The 22,915-nt window shown below is 38.1% G+C and overlaps 2 protein-coding genes across 6 annotated transcripts in view; one reads left to right on the top strand and one right to left on the bottom strand.

Annotated features, from left to right (window-relative positions):
* Positions 1-3,917, top strand: part of ptpn11b (protein tyrosine phosphatase non-receptor type 11b) — a 51,301-nt gene extending 47,384 nt beyond the window's left edge. For all 3 annotated transcript variants that reach the window (XM_020922341.2, XM_055165562.1, XM_055165563.1), the window contains one exon: positions 1,913-3,917. The gene's annotated coding sequence lies outside the window, so the exon portion shown is untranslated. The remainder of the gene's footprint in view (positions 1-1,912) is intronic.
* Positions 3,918-5,495: 1,578 nt separating this feature from the next.
* LOC110158038 (RING finger protein 223) lies at positions 5,496-18,100 on the bottom strand. Of its 3 annotated transcripts, XM_055165564.1 has the most exons (3): positions 17,789-17,804; positions 12,822-13,017; positions 5,496-7,340 (listed from the first exon to the last, which is right to left on the bottom strand). In XM_055165564.1, the coding sequence occupies exon 3, from the start codon at positions 7,310-7,312 to the stop codon at positions 6,617-6,619; it is 696 nt and encodes a 231-aa protein (XP_055021539.1). In that variant the 5' UTR covers positions 7,313-7,340; positions 12,822-13,017; positions 17,789-17,804; the 3' UTR covers positions 5,496-6,616. The 3 variants fall into 3 exon arrangements, with proteins under 3 accessions (XP_055021539.1, XP_055021540.1, XP_020778122.1); XM_055165565.1 differs by lacking the exon at positions 12,822-13,017 and having other exon boundaries at positions 17,789-18,100; XM_020922463.2 differs by lacking the exon at positions 17,789-17,804 and having other exon boundaries at positions 12,822-13,712.
* Between the last annotated feature and the right edge of the window lie 4,815 nt (positions 18,101-22,915).

Below are 22,915 nucleotides of genomic sequence, written 5' to 3'. Positions count from 1 at the left end.
AACAGACCTGGAGTTGTGTTTTGTTTTATTTACACATGTTTAACACACAAACCCTGCAGATTTATGCTGAGTTTTTCTCTCAAACTGAAAACCTTGCGATCTCAATAAACTCCATACACCTTCACTATAATTATGTGGATAATTTCATCCCTGAATCTACCTATCTTGACTGAATTTAAAGTAAAAGGTGTCTGTTAACAGCTTCATTACATCACATCAAACTAATAATAAATGATTACTGAAACGTATGAATGAAACAAAACACAAGTCCAGACATGTATTTGATGAGGTAGCAACATTTTACCATGGCTCAAAAGAGTCAGTTTTGCATAATATAAGACCTTTAGATGACTGGAAACTGGCATGTAAGATTCATAAAAACATTACTACTATATAAGATACAAATATGACCCTGAATACTTTAAAACGTCATATACTTTAAAGTAACTGTGTATTGAGCAGTTGAAGTGGCAGGCTGCTGGACTGTGGGTGTCTGTCTGAGTGGTTTTCTAAATGAGAGTCTGAAGCAACGCAAGATTCATTGTTGAGATACAAAGTGCTCTATTGAGGTCTGAAATTACAGGTTGAACCGAGGTGGCACAGCGCCTTGAAAATACTACCTCACACCACACATGAAAAGACACCTTTACGTTGAAACTCTAATAAATTTACTGTGCAAAATAAGTGGAGATGGGGATTCCGTAAGAAGCAAAGAGAGGGACTTGGCAGGTTTGACAGTGGTTGTCACTGTTTTCATTGAAAGAGTTTCTAGATGGAGTTCTTGTCATACAAAATTACTTTTACTATATCAGAGTATAGTTTTGGAGTTTTCCTTTTTCTGAATTCCACATTTTATGCCATTCAAATCAAGAATATGTTTTCAACATTCACTTTGCCAAACAAACCACAGTCCCCTGATCTCAAACTGCAGTGACATAGAGCAGCACCAAGAACACTATTCCATCACTCCAGATATGCTGATGATGAGGAAACAACATTACAACATACATCAGGTGAAGAAAAAAGGTAGAGTGCTTCAGTGGGTCATAAAAGAGTTAAAAAATAGCAGTACAGGTGCTCTAGGAGGGTTAAAACGGTAGTCTTTAAACAGAAAGTTGCTCTTACTTGATAATGTAAAAGTGGACAAGGTACAAATCCGAGACACTCCGACTAAATATATTAAAAGTTCTTTATTGCATGAAGGGACCGCTACGCGTTTTGACCACAAGATGGTCTTCGTCGGGGCATATGGGTGAAACAGGACACACAGATGCCATTAAATACAACCAATTATCAATCAATTATCAATCGCATGATAACGTCACATAACTATTGGAAAAAGACAATGAACAAAACAAAAACAAAAAAAGTTTGGCCAACCACGACAACCATTACAACGTAAATCAGAAAATAATACGGGCCCTTCAGTGTTTGCCTTAATGTCCTTTTTGTTATTCGTATTGGCCACAGTATGTGATCTTTATTAGCAATCTTCTCACAGTCAAGCACAGTTTTTTTTATGCATATATTTTTCATTGCTACCACAGTATTGTTCAGTGACAATGCAAGTTTATTTGTACAGCAGAATTCGTATACAAAGTAATTCAAAGTGCTTTACCGAATAAGAAAGATATTAAAAACACATTACAAACCGACCAGATTTGACTGACTTTTACTTTTGTAGTATTTGTGAGCCCAGTGTTTTCTTTTTTTGTGTGGGTGTAATTTTGTGACTGATGAGTGTGGAGAGAGGGGTGGGTAGTGTGAGTTTTTTTTTGTTTAGTTTTTTCGTTATGTGTAATTTTAAAATTCAAAACGACACACACACACTCAAAATACAAATGAAAAATAGAAAAAAACAACCAAATGAAAACATAAATAATCAAGTAGTTTTCCTCTGCTTGTATTCCAGAGGTGTTGCTGGGTGGTTCCTTGGATGGGCCCTGTCTCGGCTGTCCAGGTCTGGTCCAGGAGTAGTAGGAACTGGCCGTGCTCCTGACCCCGCTGCAGTGGACATTGGACAGGGCTCTCCCGCTCACTGCTGCATGCCTCTCCTCAGGCCTCTCTTCTGCCCCATAAAAGTGCCTTGTCCTGGAACATTCACTGTGGAGCCTGATCTAAACTGAAGAGATCAGGACTAAGCTGTCTGCCCCTCCTCTCAGCACTGTGTCTGAACCTGGGCATTTGGATGTGTGTGTTTGACTGTGGAGGACTAAAGCCATTCTTTCACCAAACTTAGGACTGAAGTGAAAGAGTTTATGCTGTATCCAGAGGGCATTTGAGCATTGCTTTCAAATGGTCACCCAAAAACTTTAATTTTTGTTTGTATTATTTTGTCCATTGTTCTATTTTTGTGGTTGGATCTGATGGTATGATTTTTATGTTTATGAAAATCTAGTAAACATGAGGACAAGGAGCATGTTTCAGTGCCAGTTTCCATTACTCATTAGATTTTTGTGTTTAATTGTTGTTTGTTTGCTGACTTAGGTAAATTTGTGTAACCATAACCACAAAGAAAAGGCACAAAATTTGAACAATGTAAACAACATCAGAATCCACAAAAATAACACAAATTTAACTACATCATTAATAGAAGGAACTCATTACCAACAGTAGTTCAGAGCTATTGGCGAGCCATTTAGCTGAATTTGACTGCACCCATGTGCCATAAACAGCTGTACTGTAAGACCTTGATATTTAAAGCTGTGCAGTGTAGTATGCTGTAATTCCTGAATGGGACTGTGTCAAGTGTGTAGTGGTCCGAGGCTTGTCTCTGATTATCAGCCCGTCTGAAGCACTTGGACATCTGTCTGAGATGGTCAAAGGAAACGAGGGACACTGCACGATTACTGTGAGCCAGATGGCCGTGTGCCCAGATTGAAGAATAGATTTGTCTCCAAAAAGTAATTTAGAAGATGGCCATAATCCAGGCTGGATGATGCCGTAGAGAGTAGACCACGTCACTGATGTGATAAGGAGCCTGGAGCTGAGCCCTGGGCTCACACAGACTGTAGGTTATTTATAGAGTGAGCTCTGAAATATCCACACATGTAAAGGTGCTGGCAAAGGACACGCAGGACCATTCCTATTCAGATCCTAAACGTTTTCACAGATGAAACCAGCCACTCGATATTCTATACACCTGGTCTCTAGAGTAATGTAACCCAACATAAATACAGGTGTCTCATTAAGATCCAGATGCTAAACCTATGTGAATATCATGTAGGCCCATTATCTGTTGTTAAAATCAAACTCCTTAAATGAAACACCCAGACAATCTGCACTAAAGGCAGTGTTAAATAAAACCACTGAAACATGCCTGTCTTGTTTAGATTAATGCTGTACATTTTACAAATAATCAGAGTATCACCACCACTATGCTGCGCAAATTACAAATAAATGAAGTATATTTAATATGTGCATGAACTATTGCAGTTTAAGGTATGAAAATGATTGAGCCTCGGAGCTTTGGTGGAACATAAACACATAAAACTCTTCTTTTTTGCTCACACCCCCTGCTGCTCCCTCTCTCATCACCGTTACCATGTTATTTTGAAGTTTTCTAAAAAGGACTTTGCTGCTGGCTGTAGCTGTGTGCTGGATCCTGCTGTTTCCTCTTTGACTGGGATTTGTGCGATGAATGAGAACTTGTTTATTGTTTTTGAGTGTATTGTAATACTTTGTGTTGTGTTGTGGTGAAACATTGATACTTGAAAACTGCACTCTGCCTGGCCTCAGGTTGTGTGGATGTGGACTGACTGTGAGAATGTCATGCTGCCCTATAGACCTGTGTGTATTTGTAGTCTGGGCTGGACTACAGCGAAAGGAAAATGCTGTGTTTTATCTGTAAGAACTTTTATTTGGTGAGAAATTTTACTGACTTGCCAAACCCTAATAAAAAGCTATTGCAACGATGATCTATTTGTTTTATGTTATCTTATGAACATAACTATTTCCAAATGAGAATGATAAAAATCTTGCTTGATGCTTATGTTTATGTTTACTAATTACAATAGTTTTTACAGTTATACTATGTTGTATACCTAGAAAGTTATTGAATTAATGGACAATTATTAATTTTCCAATGCCTTTACGTTACAAAGAAAAAGAGATTCAGAGTGCTGTACCATGTAGCATCCACTAGAGGGAGCAACTGAATTACAACTGAATTGTAATGTACTATAAGCAGAGGTGGTAGTACAGCAGTACAAATTAGTGGTAATAGTGAAATTACTCAAGTAAGAGTAAAAAAGTTTTTGGGAAGTACTTCAAGTATTAGTAACTTAAAGAGAAACTGTTTGAACATAATATCTGATTTATAATTTATGATGAATGTAATTCAGGAAGGACAAAAACACCAAGTAAAACATAAAATTTGTTTTTTCAAAGGATAGACATAAAAGTGAGTAGTATGAAATGAGAGCAAATCATATCTGGAAGTGTGGTGCAAGAAACACAAATGTTCAAATTATTTAATATTGTCAACATAAAGCTTTTTTCACTTGTAAACTCACAGTGGGAAGAGTAAATCAGGACTTTTTACTCAAGTAACAGTACTGTTACTTCAATAAAAATATTACTTAAAGCTGCATTGTGTAACTTTTCTGGTGGAGGGTCTGCCACCTGCTTTTCACCATGGCGATGTTATTGCTTTGTCTGGAATGTGTCACAGTATGGCATTAAACCTTCATTCAACCATCATCATGGAGACCAGGATATGCCAGGCCAAGATACTAGCCAGACCTGGGGAGAGGCGATCCCGCTCACTGTCAGAATGCCTGGTTTTCTATGTATTTTTGAGCTATAAAACCACCTCTAATTGAATAAATTTAAGGTAGATCTGTTTAATGTCATATTGTGGAACATTTGAAGTAGAGCAATGGCACGGCCATAGAAACAGGAAGGTGATGGACCCCCTTCTGAAAAGTTACAAAAGACTCTTCTGTAACTGTGTCAGGGGTCACGGATCACGGATCACGGATATGGCATCATTCATCATCACTCATACGTCATTCTAATAATTGATTAGTTTCCAGGGCTTGGTTATTTTATGGCATTAAATAATAATGAACTCTTATCTAGAGTTTTCTTGACGTCACTGGTTTAATAATGACTTTCAAAGTAGTTTTTTCCCCCTGCATTTCTAACTTTTTGCATTATGCTTACCTTCTCCTGATGTTAATTGTTTTTATACAAAGTAAACACCCCTGCAGCCTTGACGTGAACTCTCCCCTGCTTTACTGTCACACCTTTTATTTAGAGAGAGATTTTGAATTAGCGGCTTACATTTTTCTATTTTGGATTTTGTTTACTGTGTTGGATAAGGAAGTTATGTTTTTATTACAAGCTACAATATTATAATTGGGTCACGCTTATCTCCTTTGCGTGTGTTTTTCCTTGGCACACCTCCTCCAGGAAATCTCAGGACCATAAAGCCAGACTGTCAACATCATAACTTGTTGGATGAAAAAATGTATGAAAAATAATTTAAAGCATTTCAAAATTTTCAACTTCTTTATTTTGTAAACAAAAACATTAAAAAAAATATGTACAGAATGAACAGTTCATCAGTTTTGTATTTTTTCTGATGGATTTCCAGGCAACCGCACAAAGCAAAGTTCACATTTCATCTGTAAATGTCAGTGTGTGAATGTCACGTTTAAGGACACTTGGAAAAATTGATTCCTTTGCGTTTGTGTGTTTGCCAAGATCATGACGGATCACAGCGGTTGATTAAAGTGCAAGAAACATATGTGATGATGCCTGTAGTTCATGTCTCAGTACGGAGAGACAAAGAGAGGGGAAACAATGTGAAGTCCTTGGAAATTCTTGGTTGGTGTTGCCGTTTTTGTCCCACGAAGCAAATTGGTGATATTTCCAAGAAAAATGGCCAGAGTGACATTTGAAAAAACATTATGTATTTATTTGTGTGTATTTTAAAGTCGTTGATACAGCTTAACAATAAAGGTGTTATCTTGCAAGACAAATTGTTGCTTTTGCTATCAGATAGTCAGAAGTCAAATAACACAATGGATGCACAATAAAGAACTAATTTGAACTGAGTTACAAAAAATGCCTTCTAATATAATGTTGAAAAGTCATTTGAAGTGAAGGATTGACTTAATTTGACTGCATTTTAATTTAGTTAAAGGTGCACTGTGCAACTTTTCTGGTGAAGGTTAGACATTAAAGATCCACTATCATTATCAGTCTTAAAGGTGCATTATGTAAAATTATACTCCATGAAGATGGTATTGCTTTCTCTGGAATGTTCTATTGTAACTTATCTTTCATTTTTTAATTACAGGTGTATTATTGCTGAGAGAATACATGAAAAAAGTGAAAGAAAAAATAAATAAATAAGAATAATAAGAACTTGACCTGATAGCATTACCTGTTTCTCTCTATGAAGATAGCTCAGTTTAATGCTGTACTGTGGAACTTTTCAGACAAAGCAATAACATATCTGTGCAAATATCAGAAAAGCTAAATAACACAGCTTTAACCTTCAATTATTTCAACAATGTGAGACGTTAGTGACTGCTATAAGAATGAACAGAAAAAACGAAAACAGATTAATAATGAGAGAGGGCCGCTTTGAGAGGGTGGCTCCCTTTTACTTGAGCCCCCCTTGTTGTGTGAAGGGGAAGGCCATGGTGGGGGCCGGGGTGGTTTTGGGGGGCACACAGCGCATATTCCCTGTGGTAAAAACGCACTGCAGAGGCCATAGCACAACCACCACTAATAAAACCATCGCCAGTGTAAACAACACAATGCGCTTCCAATCAGAAACCCTGCTAAAAAACCCCATTGACCTGGTTGGGGGTTGTGGTGGGATGTCTACAGACTTACTCACCCCAATGTCAATACAAATACAGAACGCAGTGGGGCTATCCGGCTCCCCGTTAGCAGAGTCTCTTCTTTCATAGCATAGTTTTTGTCCCTCCATCCACACCGTCTCTTCGTGTTGTAGGTGCGTAGGTAAACTGTTGAGAACTTCACGGCTCGTGGTCAAAGCCGGGGGTCCTGCCGCTGTGAGCACGGTGGGCTGACGACAGAACGGACACGAAAGATAGGTGCTACCCCCCGCGTCGTCCTGGTCAATGGACACCGCCATGAGACGAGACAGGCACTCCAAACAAAAGGTGTGGGTGCAGTCCAGGAGTTTGGGTGTCTTGAATATGTTGTCGTAACTGTTGTAGCAGATGGAGCACTCTGGTTGGCCGGTTATGGAGATCTTTTTCTGCAGGGGCCCAGCATCTTCTAGTGGGCCAATAGGCACGTGCCACACTTGGGAAGTCTGGTCCATCATGATGAGCTTCAATAATCTTCAAAATAACCTAGAGAAACACAAAACACAGTCCTCTGTTTACCTGCACTGGGACATTTGACACAATTTTGACACAAATACGACGACATAGAAGCGCAGTAGAAATGTATCTGCAGCAAAACTTGAATTTTCCTCAGGATCAAAAAAAGTATCTCTATCTCAAATGTTAGCATACATTTCTGGTAAAATTGGAGATCGCTAAGGACTGTTGATTCATCCAAACAATACTCCGATCGGAGAGTGAAGACGTACACTTGAATGGGTTTGAGGAGCTTTAATGTCCTTTCTTGTAACTTTTTGTCTGTCTTTTACAATCACATTAACTATCAAATATAAATATGTAAATTAGCATCAATACATTTACACAGCGATTAAAGAAACAATTAAACAACTAACTTACAAACCCCCCACTATCGTAGACACAGACTTATATAGTCACAGTTACTTAGCTAAAAGTTTTACTAGGGAATTTACAATGCCCACTACAAAGTAAATATGTGATGTAATGAAAGTGGGTGGCAAGTGTCAATATCAGTCAGACATATCCATATTGGGGCAGCAGGAAGAATATAAATGTATATGTATATGTACAAGTAAAAATAAAATATCTCTAAAGTAACATTAACTTTAACATTACTGGAAAAATCTCCTGCTCTCTGGTTTCTATAGCAACCACATCACAGAAATAGCACATTATTTGTTATATTTATTGCAAATACGCTGCTATGGAGTGGACCTCATTGCAAGTATCAGTTTATTTGACTAATTATATTACTAAGACTTCAATGTAAAGAAGAAAAGTGGAGAAATATTATTGTATTTATTTTCTGATCTATGCTTGACACAGTCACATGTGTTGTAATGTTAATTTTGGCCACTAGTGGACTCCATATTACCGATCCCATCTGTCTGTCCATCTGTTCATCCAGCAGTTTTTAGGCAAAACACATTCAAAACAGTTCAACGTAAATGTTAACTTTATAAAGACATTACTTTTCCAGTGTAAAGAGTATGTTTTTAGCTGTAATATGGTAGTTCAGTTGTTTGTTTTTAGGTCTATACTTGGGGACCAAAATGACGGTTGAGATATTTTCTTGTTAATTAAGTCAATCATTACTAATCTGCAATTAACCGAGTGAATAATTGACTGGAGGTAATAACTTTGTTGTTGTTGTTACCCCTGTTACTTCTACTGATGAGAAATGTTGTTATAGCATCAAAAATATGTGCATGGTTAGCTTGCCAAAACTGGAGTGTTTAATGATAAGCCCATAGAGCAAAAATGGTTTTAACGTATGATTTATTATCCTTGACTGAAGTGGAAAACTACACCAGACTGCACCCACTATGAAGAATGAAATTCCACGTCAAGCTAAACTCTTTTTTTTTTTTCCCTCAAAATTATTGTTCAACCTGTCCAGTATTCTGTATCAGCCTGATGTTTCACCCTATGACCTTTGACCTTGGCCCAGACAAAAGCTGGGGTCAGTCGAGTGATACTATGTGAATTATGCAAATGATGGCATTGGGTTCAAATATCCTGAAACCGACATGCCCAAGACTCACTCTAGCGTGACCACAATAATAAGCATAAGGTGTCATCATATGTGGCCGCTTGCGTTACCGTTTACCTGTGAAGGACACATTGTGTGTACGGTCAGAGCACAGGTGTTCCTTCCCTCTGCCCTCTAGGTCACTTTGGCCAGATACTTGCCGTTGCACAAAGTGGTTGCTTGTTTGGTGCCTAATCGCTTCATCTACCCTTGAAATTCCTGTTGCGGCTCTGGCTGCTCTGGCTCCCTGCTCGGTTCAACATGGCATTATTAGTACGAGGACACATTCTTTCGCTATAATTACAGAAGTCTTATCTGCCCCTTGCCCACTAATTACTCATAAGCACTCCACTGCTAATGAAATTCAGTTATCTGCTACGTGTAAGCTTGTCACGATAACAAATTTTGAAGTATGATATATGGCTGAAGAAAATATAGACGATAAATGGAAATACTGAAACAAATTCATGCCACTGACACAAAAACCCCACTTCATCCCCCAAAACTATTATTAATGTATTACATAGTTAAAAAAAAACAAAAAAAAAAAACATGAACTACAATAAATTAATTGCAGAATAAAACTATTAATTCATTAGTCTGTCTTTATAATGAGTCATAAAAGCTAAAGAACAAAGAAAAGAGCAAAGGGTTCCCCATTACCAATAAGTAATAAGAAAAAGTATCTATAATTTATTGACCCCTGTTGACCCCCTATTGAATGAAAAGTTGATATTGTAGCTAATATTGTGACAGGGCTGTATATAAGTTTACTCACCAAGGCATTTTAATGAGCATATGTACAATGTGTTCAGACTTAAAGTGTCTATAACAGCCATACATGTTTTTTTAATTAATTACGCTATTTTTTGATTTATGTTATAATGTTCTTTCCTCGTCAAAAACATACCTGCAGTTGTGTTTAGTTTCATTCAAGCACAAACCCTACATATTTAGGCTGAGTTCTTGTGTCAAATGGAAAACACTCTGTTCCACCTTGTGATGTCATGTAAAGGAATGTAATACAGGAAGTTCTCCACTATGTTTGTTTTAAACTCCATACACATTCACTAGAATAATTTTAATAATTTCAGACCTGAAATTGCCAGTCTCTACTAAACTAAAGATAAAAGATATCTTTTAATTTGAAAACTACCACTACATGACATCAGAAGGTGAAACAGAGCATTTTGAGCTTTGGAAATGCACCGTAATAATGCAGGATTACTCAACCATCCATCCATTTTCTTCAGCTTATCCGGGGCCGGATCGCGGGGGCAGCAGTCTAAGCAGGGACTCCCAGATTCTCAGATACGTCCTACAGCTCCGGGGGAACCATAAGGTGTTCCCAGGCCAGCCGAGAGACGTAGTCCCTCCAGCGTGTCCTGGGTCTTCCCCGGGGCCTCCTTCCGGTGGGACATGCCTGGAACACCTCCTGAGGGAGGTGACCAGGAGGCATCCGACAACAGATGCCCGAGCCACCTCAACTGGCTCCTCTCAATGTGGAGGAGCAGCGGCTCTACTCCGAGCTCCTCCCATGTGTTTGAGCTCCTCACCCTATCTCTAAGGGAGCACCCAGTCACCCTTTGGAGGAAACTCATTTCGATCGCTTGTATCCCCGATCTCGTCCTTTTAGTAATTACCCAGAGCTCACGACCATAGACTCAACCATGTGTCATTGAAACACCAGGTATGTTTTTGAGGAGTTATCAACATTACAACATGGCTTAAAGCTCATTAGAATCCATTTTATGCGATATAGGACCTTTAATACTTGATTTGGTGGGTTAGTAAGAGTATTGCTACTTCAATAAATATAGGCCCATTACTCAAATAGGAGTAAACGTAAATTACTCATGCTCATTCTCCAAACTCATCTCCAAATCATTTATTTTTAATTCATATGATGCACTTCTTTTGTATTGATGACTTCCTGTTTCCCTAGAAAATAGCTGTTGGACTTGTTTCAAAACTGGATGATAACATGTAGTCTTTCGAGCGATCTTGTGTTAACTATAGCTTCATCTAGCACGCTAACACAATATTCTTGTACTATCTCTCCATAGACCTACGCAGCTCATACACATGACATCCAAGGTCTTTAGAGACACTATAGCCCCAGAACATTTCACTGCCCTGTAGCCACCCCACAACACTCACTCACACACTCACTCACTTTGCCCAAACTGCCCAAGGCTCTCTAATCATTAACTCACACTCATCAAAAACAGATTACTGTTGAGTTGACTTTACTTGAATTTAAACATTGTCAGGTAATTGGTTGACGAAAAACAAAACAAAAACACATTACTTGAAGCTGCACTATGTAACTCACTTTACAGGGTCTACACAGGGTCTGAAAGTAAGAGCTGGTTTCCATGGAGATGTCAGGGTCTGGAATGGACCACATTGTAGCAATAAACATACTGTATATCACATGGAAACAAAACAACAACAACAACAAAAAAGACCAAAAATGTTATTGCAGCTGGAATGAGAAGAATTTTCCTTCTTGGCAAAGTCGTCATATTGGAAACTAAGATACCAAAATGGAAAAAATACAATGTGTAAAACTTTTTGGGACCTATACATAATTTGCTGGTGAACTGACACATAGAGAAGGGATCAGCAGGAGTTGAAACTGTATTTCTTATCTAACTGATCATAGCACACACGTGTGCCTTGAAACATACTGTACCTGCTATTGAAATAGCATTGACAATAAGTCATGTATAGGAAGAACAAAGGCATATAGAGCACTGTAAGGAGTGGTTTCATTAACATTATGTCCAGTGAGGCTATAGATAGTATGTGGAGTTCAGAGAGAGATGGCATTTTTCATCAGTCCTGGTTAAAACAAATAATGGTACGTGCTCTAGAACTGAACATTAACCCAAGGCTAATAGCTATTTTTATTACTATGAACCAGACCTCTGAGGATCTGTTACAGCTATTTTACTTATATGTTTTTCTGCTCTGCCCCGCTGACCTACACAGACCCTGGTCACTAGATAACGGTTTCCATGCCACTGCATGCATTCCTGTGTGTCCTTCACTTGAGTCCCTTTGTGTACCATCAGCACATTTCAGTTCAACTGTCACAATCCCACATGCTGCACTACCTGTTCCTAACGCTTAGCTTTACATGAAACTTGATACACTGGCTTTTTGAACTGGTGTGGGTGTCAGTTTAACTAAACATTGGGTTAGGCTACAGTGCCAGCAAGTGCAAGAAGCCTATAGGCTATAGGAAGAAACACTAAAGTAAACAGACTTAACAATGGTAGAACAGGTGCAATTTACCTGTAATGTGGACACAATGTATTTGACATAAACTCCCTTTAAGTTGACTAAAGCAAATAGTGTGCAGGTAGGCTGTAACATGCTGGGAACATAATGTTAGGATATTAAATTGACCCTAATCATATATTGCATGCATATATTGTTTGCGCAATTCAATCTTATTTACACATGAAAACTATATAGACTTTACACATAGATCATTATCTTTGTCAACACATGACCTCAACCTATGCAGCACATTTGTTTCATTTTAATTTAATCCACAAATGTATGAGAGTAAACTGCTTTCTGATATTGTATTTTCAATTTCTGAAACTGATTCAATGTGAGTATATTATAAAACAAATAAAGGAGTTACCAATAATTTCAACATTTTATACACATTTTTATATTATATTATCTGAAAGACACTTAAGTATATATATATATATAGTCAAATTTTTAAAAAATGCTAAACTTTATGGCTTGAAAATATTGCTTAGAATGTCAAAACTTTCAAATTTGTGTAGTCACGTACTGTACTAAAAGATAAAATTATTTTATGAATGAAGCACAGATTACAAAGCATGGCATAAGTTTAAAATCTTACAAACAAGTGTAACAGTGTAACAACAGGTAAATTTGTGTATGTTTACCTTAAAGACAAAGAAACTTGAAGTCACATCTGTTCACTCCCTCGGGCTTCCAAAAGTGCAAAAGCTATCCCACGTGTGCTCAGACTGTCCCTCTGCCAACTCCGAGGTGCTCAGCGTGTTTTGTGTTGGTGGGTGTGTACTCTCCAGGTTTGCCACTTCTCTAAGCCCCTCCCTCTTCCTGCTCCAGGATGAGAAGCTGGAATATGCGGAGAAGAAGGAAGAGGAGGAGGATGGGAGAGGCTCTTTCTTGTCTGCTGACCACTCCTGACTCAGTGAAATTCTGAATATGTACAGGAGTAATCAATGAGTTATATCATGCAAGTCATTGTGCAAATAGGTGGGGTAAGGAGACACTTTTATTATGCAAAATAGTAATAAAAATAGGGCTTACATTTATAAATAAATCCCCGCAGGTGTAAGTGACCTTGTTTAGTTGGGTGGCCAATTGGATGAATTTATGTGCGATTTAGTTATTTTCTACATTTAAAGGATTTTGTTTTAGTATCTTGTATGTGTCAGATTCAGTTTTATGTTTAAACTACTTTTATAAACCCTTTCATAAAAACATTTGTTGGCTTTACTGAATTTTTCCTGGTTTTCTGGTTCTCAGCTTACGGTTTCTCAACACCATGTTGCACTTTTCACCATTCAAAAGATGTACTATTTATTGTTAATTGCCACAGAAACATTACTATAATCCATGGATATGCTGCCTGGTGTGATGCCAATTACAAGCCACACTACTTCCTAAAAGCTTGAATAGTAAATTAACCTAAGAGGCTGTAAAACTTTTTTTCATTATTGATGACACCAAGTCTGTTTTTACTTAAAGCATAATCTAACCAGGCAGTTCCTTTTTCATCACACCACAATGCATGACTTTTAGTGTCAAACTATTGCAAGGTTCTGCTGTAATTATGAAAGATTACTATAACGGAAACACTGTAAGATCTACAATACATTGACATGACAAAACAAGAGACGACTATTCATGTAACATTAGGGTATAGGTAAGGTATAGGTGTACGGTATTAGTGTAACTTCAAGGCATTACTTTCATGTGAAACTGGTAAAGTCCAAGTAATCCAATTATTATGTTATTATACATGACTAACATGTAAAATGCATAACTGCTTTGTTTTAAATTATGAATTGCCATATAAACAGTGCGGTGCTATAATCCATGGATATATGCTGCCTGGTGTGATGTCAATTAAAAACCACACTACTTCCTAAAAGCTTAAATAACAAATTAACCTAAGAGGCTGCCAAACTTTGAATTCCCTTTGGGATCAAAAAAGTATCTGTCTATCTATTTCAAATACTTGTATCTTCAATCTATAGACTCTATAAAGTGTGACCAACAGTCTCCTCACTCCACAAACCTATAAAGACCCAGAGACGGTCTCCGAAGAGTAAACAACAGTCAATCCCACCAATGAGAACTGAAATATCAAATATAAGTACACACACCTCTGTGACTGAATGCATTATTATAAGAATTTCCATTTGGTCAGAGATAAGGGACACAGGTGTACATACACAACCATTTTCCCTCCAAAAGAAAGGGGTGCTTTGTATTTAAATACACATTTTGCATGATCAAAGGGAGAGGCATGTAAATGTAATACAAACTGTTAACTTGTGGGAGTACATAATATTACGTATTATATTCATTTTAATGCTGCAGCAGTAAATGGCAACAATAATACTCACATTTATTGAGGTGAAATGTGTAATGTAACAGCTCAGACCTCCGCCAGGGTACTGCCGTATACTGTATTTGCAGTGGAACCCAAAATATAATTAAGGGATAAACGCTCTTCTGCACACTTAGAATGCAGTTAGATGAAGGTAACTAACATCTCAAGAAATCCATGTTTGCAAATGAAAAATCCTACATGATTAATGCTAACCAAGCACTGTGATGAACTTATGTGTTTGTGTTTTCTGCCTTATGATAGAAGTTGCAGTTATGTGTTGACTGTTAATGTAAGGTCAATGTGTTATGCTTTTATTTTGAAGAGTGGACCCCACAAAGAGTAGTCCGTGCACTTGCAGAGACTAAATGGGGTCCGTAAACAAACAAAATAAAAACAAATCGACTTCTGCTTATGCTGACTAAATTACATTTTAGTCCCAAATACATGATCAGTTTAAAAGGGGCTTGGAAAACAATCAATGATTGAGAAATTCAAATGCATTCCTGTGCTATGCCCATCCCACACTGCCAGTTCAGCCCTGCTCATCTTAGCCTACGTCACCAGAGGTATAATACTCCCTACAACAGAAACACGCCAACTGGAATGGACTGGAATGGACAATCACAATGTCTTCATAGTAAATAAACATCTCTTGCATTAGAAATCCAGCCTCAATCTGCAATTTATTCTACAACAATGACGAAGAATAAGAGTAAGAATTTGGGAAATGGTTTCACGTGTGTTAAAGAACACATTGTACTTTACCGGTCAAAGGTCTGGACCATACACTGTACGAAGAAGTTGGCTAAGCATGGCAAAAGTGGTCAACTTAAAGAAACTTTCAACTGGTGGTACATTCTCCGTCTCTCTGTTTCTTTCTTTTCGCTGTTTATGATCACTATGTGTATTAGAGGTACCGTGTACTATCAACCCAACATGAATTGTATGTTAACACCATATTGGCTCTGTGGCAGTGAGCCAGTGGCAGCTGTAGTAACGTCTGCCTTCTGGTTATTTAGTAACCGCTTAACAAACACTGGTATCAGTAAAGTCATTTCTTGGATGCTGATTTGGATGAGGGCTTGAGGAACAAGGAGCTTTTCTATTAAAATATTTATTTCCTGGAATAGAATGAGTTATGTTGTAGTAAAAATGTCAGAGATTTTATTACTCACATAAGGAGGAAGCAGGTTACAAAAATGCCAAGTCACTCAAGCAACGGTTCTTGTACAGCCTATTTGGACAGTGGCTAAAATATGGTGCCTTATGTGTTTGTTGAGAAATAACATATGCTGATTTATTCACTCATGTGTCACTTAAAATAGAGTATTTAAAATTGCATTACTCTATCAAAGGTGCTGAGCTTATACAATCCTCCCTGACACAGTACTTTGAATGTTCTAGCACCACCAAAGTCAAATTAAATGCGCACTTAACTTAAATATAGAGCAGCGGTGAAAGAAGTACTCAATTTTGATACTCAAGTAAAAGTACAGATACCAGGGCAAACAAACAGTCAAGCAAAAATAATGGTATCACATGAAAAAATCTACTACCTGTTTAAAAATGCACTTAAAGAGTAAAAAGTAAAAGTATTTCACGCAGATTTTGAGATCTAATAAATCTTCAAATGTAGTGAATTTGATAAAGAATTGTGCTGTATTTTGTTCAACAGAAACAACTGAATAGATCTTTTTATCTAGCTGTTTTGTGCATATTTTTGTTTGCCCAACCTGTGAACATATAATAAATAAACTTCACACAATAATAAAACAATACTTGTCTTTTTAGTCCAGTAGTAGTAGCTCATGTAGTGGAGCAGAAAGTACAGATACCTGGTCTCAAATGTAATAAATTAAAAAGCATCCATGTTAAAATGTACATAAAGTACAGATACCTTTTTAAATACAGAACTTTACTACTTTTACTTTATTACTTTCCAGCACTGATATGGACATACTAGTACATTGTTTCTTAACCTGTGGGTTATTTTCCAGTATAGATTATGAGACAGGGGAGCAGCTGGGCGCTCAACGTGAGTCAGGGGTCATCAAAATGACACAATGTTTAACTGTCTCCATCTCTACCCAGCAAACAGTACAGAGGACTTTTCTCCCAGTTTACTTACAGCACATTGTAACCGCTCAGTTCCTTTTTCAGTATACCACAGTACATGACTTTTACTGTCAAACTATTGCAAGATCGTTCTGTAATTGCGAAAGATTATTATGATGGAGACACTGTAAGATCTACAGTATAAAACAAATGACGATTATTCTCAAAGTGTAACATCAAGGCCTTACTTCCACTCCAAAGTCCAAGTAACCCTATTATTATGCTATTATACATGACTAATGTGTAAAATGCATAACTGCTTTACAAGCAGATGCAATACCATGAGGACATTCTGGAATGTCCTCTGGAATGTTTCAACAAAAAACAGAAACTTGTAAACCTTATATTATACAGATTTTATAACTAAGAACAAAATGTACAGCACTGTTAAAGAGTCAATATGTCACTTTTGTTCTGGAGAAAATGGTGATGTTATTGCTTCAGCTTTAACTTTTCTATCTCCATTGAGACAAGCAGGTAACAAGTTAATGACACCATGTCCTGGTCAAGTTACAGGTCAGATCTGTCGAGCAGTGCTCCCCCTCACAGTAAGAATGCATGTTTTTCAAGATAAAATACCCTTATGCAAAATAGCTGTGTTTAATGACACACAGTGGAACATTCTGATCAAATCAATGACATCTCTGTGGAGACAAGCAGGTGAAGGAGCATCTACTAAAAAAGTAACACAGTGCAGCTTTAAATGCAATTTCATTAGAAAAAACATAAAAGGTTTTAGGCATTGTGACTCAGTCAGAGTACAAGAGGCTGCAGAGGTTTTCTGGTACATTTGAGTATTATGTAACTGCTGTGCGTCTACAGCTCTGTACATATCTGCATTCATGCTGATTGTCCTACAGCATGCCAGTCATTGAAATGTAACAGATATATCAATAAAGAGCACAGGGCAAAACGTGCAAAGTGGTCTATTGGTCCAAGCTGTACTCTTCTGTACTCTTATAATATATGTACAGTTATGGGTTTCAGAATGATGAAAAATTAGGACCATTGCCATGGCAATTAACAACTTTAAATGGGGAAAAAGTCTTCAAAATTACAGGAGGCAGAAATCTTGAATAGACATTGAAATATAGCACTGCAGAGTATTGTTTATTGGCTACAAAAGCAAGAATAAATTAAACATCAGACCTGACTCCAAAGATCCAAATGGGACCATCCCTAGTGTCATGGCTGGTGGTCCCCTCCCTGCCCCTGTGGGTGTGTGTGGGCGGAGTCTCCTGGTCCTCTGATTCGCCTCACCTGCAAGCAATCAAGAGCCAACTACTTGAGGCCTGCTCACCTGTGAGACTCTGCCAGATTGTTTGCTACCTACACACGGTGAACCTCTTGGCTCCTCATTCTGAGATTTTTAATTCTTACCTTTTTGCCTCGACGTTTTACTTACCTGCGTTCTCTGCTCTCCAGTGTTCCCTGCCGTCTCCAGCCCGTCTCCAGGCCCTGCTCCAGGCCCTGCTCCAGGCCCTGCTCCAGGCCCTGCTCCAGGCCCTGCTCCAGGCCCTGCTCCAGGCCCTGCTCCAGGCCCTGCTCCAGGCCCTGCTCCAGCTGTAGTAAATAAATTATCCTTTTTAATTTTTGTGAACCGGTGTCTAGTCCATTTTTTGGGTCCCTCCATTGTTGCGCCATATAACACCTAGTCCTCAAATGGACTTCACAATTAATTCATGATCAGCAGCGATGTACTGAGCCCTCTCTTTAATACACATGCTTTGATTAAAGCCTAAACTCAGAATCACTGACCCTATAACTGTTGTTGCACATGGTTGTGACGGATGCCGTCCTCGTTTTTTTTTCCTTGCCTCACCCCACCTCAGTTCCACCCACCCCGGATCCGCCCCGCTGATCTGCCTCACCTGGTCCTACTAATCAGCGGGGGTATAAAAGCCGGAGCCACCCCGAGAAGTGGGACGAGTGGGTCCTCTGCTGCAGCGATCTTTAGTTGTTTATTTTTGTGTTATCTCGATCTACGTTTTTGTAATAACATCCTTCTTTTTTTTCACCTCACCACGCTTCCCGTTTTGTTCCACACCCGGTTCATTTTAACATCTTTTTCAGTTACCGTGCCACCCCCTAGGCTCCCGTGGCACGTAACAATGGTAATTTTCCTATAACCTTTGCTTGTAACCTAAAAATAACTCTGCAACTGAACTGACTTAGGTCAGAAAACCTGTGTTTTTATATTAGAAGCCAGCTCAGTCTGGACTGTTTTTTACAGCCCGTCATTCATTTATTTTTACAGCCCTTCCAGTCACGTTTATGTCTTCCAGTTAAATGTGTTATCATACTCAGTGCTCCAAGGAAGTACTGTGTTTCTTATAATTAGTAGGTCAAATTTGTTCTGAGAATGTTCAACCATGTCAATAATAATCCAATGTCTCCTGGACAAGTCCCTTCAGTTGAGCAGTAACTTTCATGTGATTCAGTGATAGGTCTCTATTATGATTATTATGGCCCACATTCAAGCTACGTTTAATTTAAGCTGCAAATGTTTACTTCGACATTGACATTGACTGTAAACACTGGACTGTTGTGACAGGCCTCTTTTCATGTTTTGAAGACAGATCAAAATAGACAGGCGTGTTGGCATTAAAAAGTCATGAGTTGTAGATTAAACTATCATAACAAAGGTGAAAGACTTGATTTAGTTTTTTTGTTTTGTCTTTGATTTATCTTCACATTTACTGAATTGTCATCTTTGTGAAAACTATACTATATATAAATATAAATCTATAAATAAGGTTAGCACTTGGATGGGAAATCACTGGAAATATAAGGGGCCACAGTGGGCACAGCAAAAACTATTGTGTTCTTAGGCAAAACATGTCACCCACATTAGTATGACTATTTTGTGTGCATTAATGTTGATTGTGGACAAAGGGGCTGATGGTGCAGATTGGCAGGCCCTCTTCAGTCAGTCTGGCCCAGGGCAGCTGTGGCTACAATAGCGGCTTTTAATGAGTGTGGAGTTAATGAATAATGATAGAAAGCATATTATGAAAAATGGTTTAGAGATTGTAGTCAGCACCACCTACTGCCCCCACTCAATTTCATTTCTCTCCAGCGACTAGGACAGGAATCAGAATACACTAGATCACAGGTGTGAAACATAAGGCCCGGGGGCCAGATCCGGCCCTCCAAGACCTTTAATGTGGCCCTTGGGTGATTTTCTACTAAAATATTTTAAATGTTGAAATTGAATTTTTCTTAAAGTTTCAGGTTGTTCATAATATTATAATATTATAATATGAAAGAGTTCATCAATTAAAAAAGATTTCTGTAATAGATTTGTGTTTCTCTGCAGAAATATTTGAATTTTTTTGTTATTTTTGGGGTTTATATGCCATGAGTTTTCTGATCCGGCCCCTTTGGGATCAAAGTAGGTTGGATACGCCCCCCGGACCAAAATGAGTTTGACACCCCTGCACTGGATGGTTTGCAAGAACCCTGGAAGTGCGAGTTCGGGCACCATCCAATCAGCGAAGAGCCATACATTCTGTGTTGACAACGATTCCCGAGACTGAGGATTTAAAGCTGGAACAAATAGAATGTTTGGTGAATATATTTTAAAGAGAAAGACATTTTTGCCCTTCTTCCTACGGGATTTGGGAAAAGCTTAATATACCAGCTAGCCCTGTTATCGGCGCATTACATATATCATGACCAAATAGCTGCGATAGATTAAATGAAAAAAAGTACCCGCCTACAGCTGAGTGAACGAATTCTAATGCTGCGAGGTTAGACTGTTTCCACGAAGTGAAACCGGCTGATGAATATATAGAGATTGTGGAGTAAGACAACAGCAACAAAAAGCTTTTGAACTTTGTGAAACTAAAAATATCTGTAGGCATATTATCCATAAAAACATGGAAGGAGTAACTATCAAAGGCTGATTTCCCAAGAAGTGTGGCCTCAGTGTGTTTGGGTTCATCTAACAATAAAACATCTAAATAAGCGCTCACTATTGTTACTATTCTGAAAATGGCTGTTGGGAAAAGCTTACTGAAGCAGAACAGGCCTACCTAGAAATGATGATAAAACAAAGATGATAAAAAGAATTGGCAAGTACAAGCACTTGCCTTAGAGCTCAATGTGACCTATGAAGCTTTTTTCAATCTGTCTGAATACCTAAAACAAGTCATCACCCAGCAGAAGACATGGGCCTAAGATATTACAGTACATAGAGTTCATCATCTCCACTCAGAGGACCCAACCCGCAGACCCCCACCACGAGGAGGCTCATGTGATTTTACTCCATCCACACGTCCCTAATAGTAAATAAACAGCAGCCATGCCTAAAGTCTGCTTTTTCCTGGCAACAGTCGACATGGTTTTGACATTAAAGTAGATTTGTGCCTAATTTTTTTACCAGAAGTAGGACCTATGGCAACACCTTCACGGACAAATTACATCTAATATGCCCTGGTGTATGTAGGCCTCTGCTGACAGTTCAAACTTATGTTCATTTAAACATAAACATCTACTAATTTACCTATGCAGGCAGAGGAGAGCAGAGACAACACAAAGATACTAGTCTATGCTTTAAACACTTTGAAACGAGCTATATCACATCCTACTGACCTTTAATAGGTATATTAGGTGATGGGGAAGATGGGGATGGGATTAAATATGTTTTTTTCTCCTTTCTGCTCCTTTTTGGGCATTTTTTGTTTTTCTAGATGCTATCTACATTACTTTTGTCTAATAGTTTTCCAGCTTTGGCGTGACAGAAGATAACTGGAGAGGACTGGTGTGCCTGAACCAAGGTCAGTTGAGGGGAAGGGTGGGGACAGGTTTTAGATTTGTCATCTAATGGTAAAAAAAAAAAAAATCTAATAAAATTAGATGTCTGTAATCTAATAGATTACAGACAGGTAGCTTAAAGTCCATAATAATATTGTTCTGAGCTCAGATAACACACCATTTTGTATCTTTGTGGAACAAAGACAGACCTCGATCCAAGGTCGAATAATGTGTTACTGAAAAAACTATTGTAGCCTTTATGATGTGGTGGAAGCTACAGAGACATCCAGCCTGATTGTAACACCAGAAGAACAGGAATGCAGGGTTTGGTTCTTAGAAGATCAAGGACATGTCTAGACCTTTGTGGAAAAGGGGACAAGCCTCCTAAGAAGTCAAATTTCCTCTAATTCAAATCTTTACAAGACCTGATTCATCCTTATACTGTATATTTATGTAATATTATATTGAATCATATTATATTATATGGCAAGCCATCAATCTACACTTGCTTCTCTAACAATGGCCTATGTGTAATTTTGCTTTTAAAGTCAAACTAAAAGTCAGGTGGTGACTCTAAATCATTGGTTTCTCTAAAGATAAATTAAAAGTATGTTACTTAAAGGGAGCACAGAGTTGTCTCATTGTCATGTGGTTAAGTTGCATGAATGTGGATTTTTTTTTTTACCCTCTTTTGGTGTCTGTCTTGCCAACCCAAAGTTACAGCTGTATCTTGTAAAGGATGGGAAAATACTGCATTTGAACAAAATAAACTTTTCTAAGAATGCCTCATGATTTCTTACTCACACTGACAAGCTACTAAGTGTCAGAAAGCGGCATACCACAGCGGGCACTGGTCATGACCTGTTTGCATATAGTTAAATTACATGTGCATTTTGATTGCAGGTAGTACTAAAAACAATTCACAACCAATGGCCCACAGTATTTAAAAAAAGACACAAGGCTCTATAGTATTTGTTGTCATACATGCAGAATAATGTAGGCCTATTTGATGTGATTTTAAGGTCAATGTAAATATGGTGCAGGCTCCTCTTAAAGCAACAGTATGTAACTTTCTGGAGGTGTCATGCCACCTGCATCATTCCATGGAAATAGAAAGTTCTTCAGTGTATTGCTTTTTTGGTTTTGTACTAATCATCGCCCCTTCGCATAGAGTTCATGTTTTCTGACAAACTTTTAAAGAGGCTGATGGTCACCATGGTGATGCTCGGAATGAAACTGAATAAAAAAACTGCATGAGAAGATGTGATAACTGCACCCTCTTGTGGTAAATAGGAGTATTACAAACATTAGTCAAGGCACAGTGTAGATATCATTTAAAATAGAACTGGGTATGATTTACAACCCACTACTATTTCTCTGATCTGTGCCTAATCTGTATTATTTATATGCTTGTTTTGAAGTGTGTTCAGTTGTACTGTAGCTGTGGTCCAAGTCCTGTCCCAAGTTGTATGTGATGTGATCTCATGTCGTAATCTGACAAATGCACAGTGCAAATTG

The sequence above is a fragment of the Boleophthalmus pectinirostris genome, unplaced genomic scaffold, assembly GCF_026225935.1.
Source record: "Boleophthalmus pectinirostris isolate CB_2022bp ecotype Guang Dong unplaced genomic scaffold, ASM2622593v1 HiC_scaffold_8, whole genome shotgun sequence".
Classification (NCBI taxonomy): domain Eukaryota; kingdom Metazoa; phylum Chordata; class Actinopteri; order Gobiiformes; family Gobiidae; genus Boleophthalmus; species Boleophthalmus pectinirostris.
Note: the sequence above shows the minus strand (reverse complement) of the source record. Positions and strands in the feature narration are given on the sequence as shown.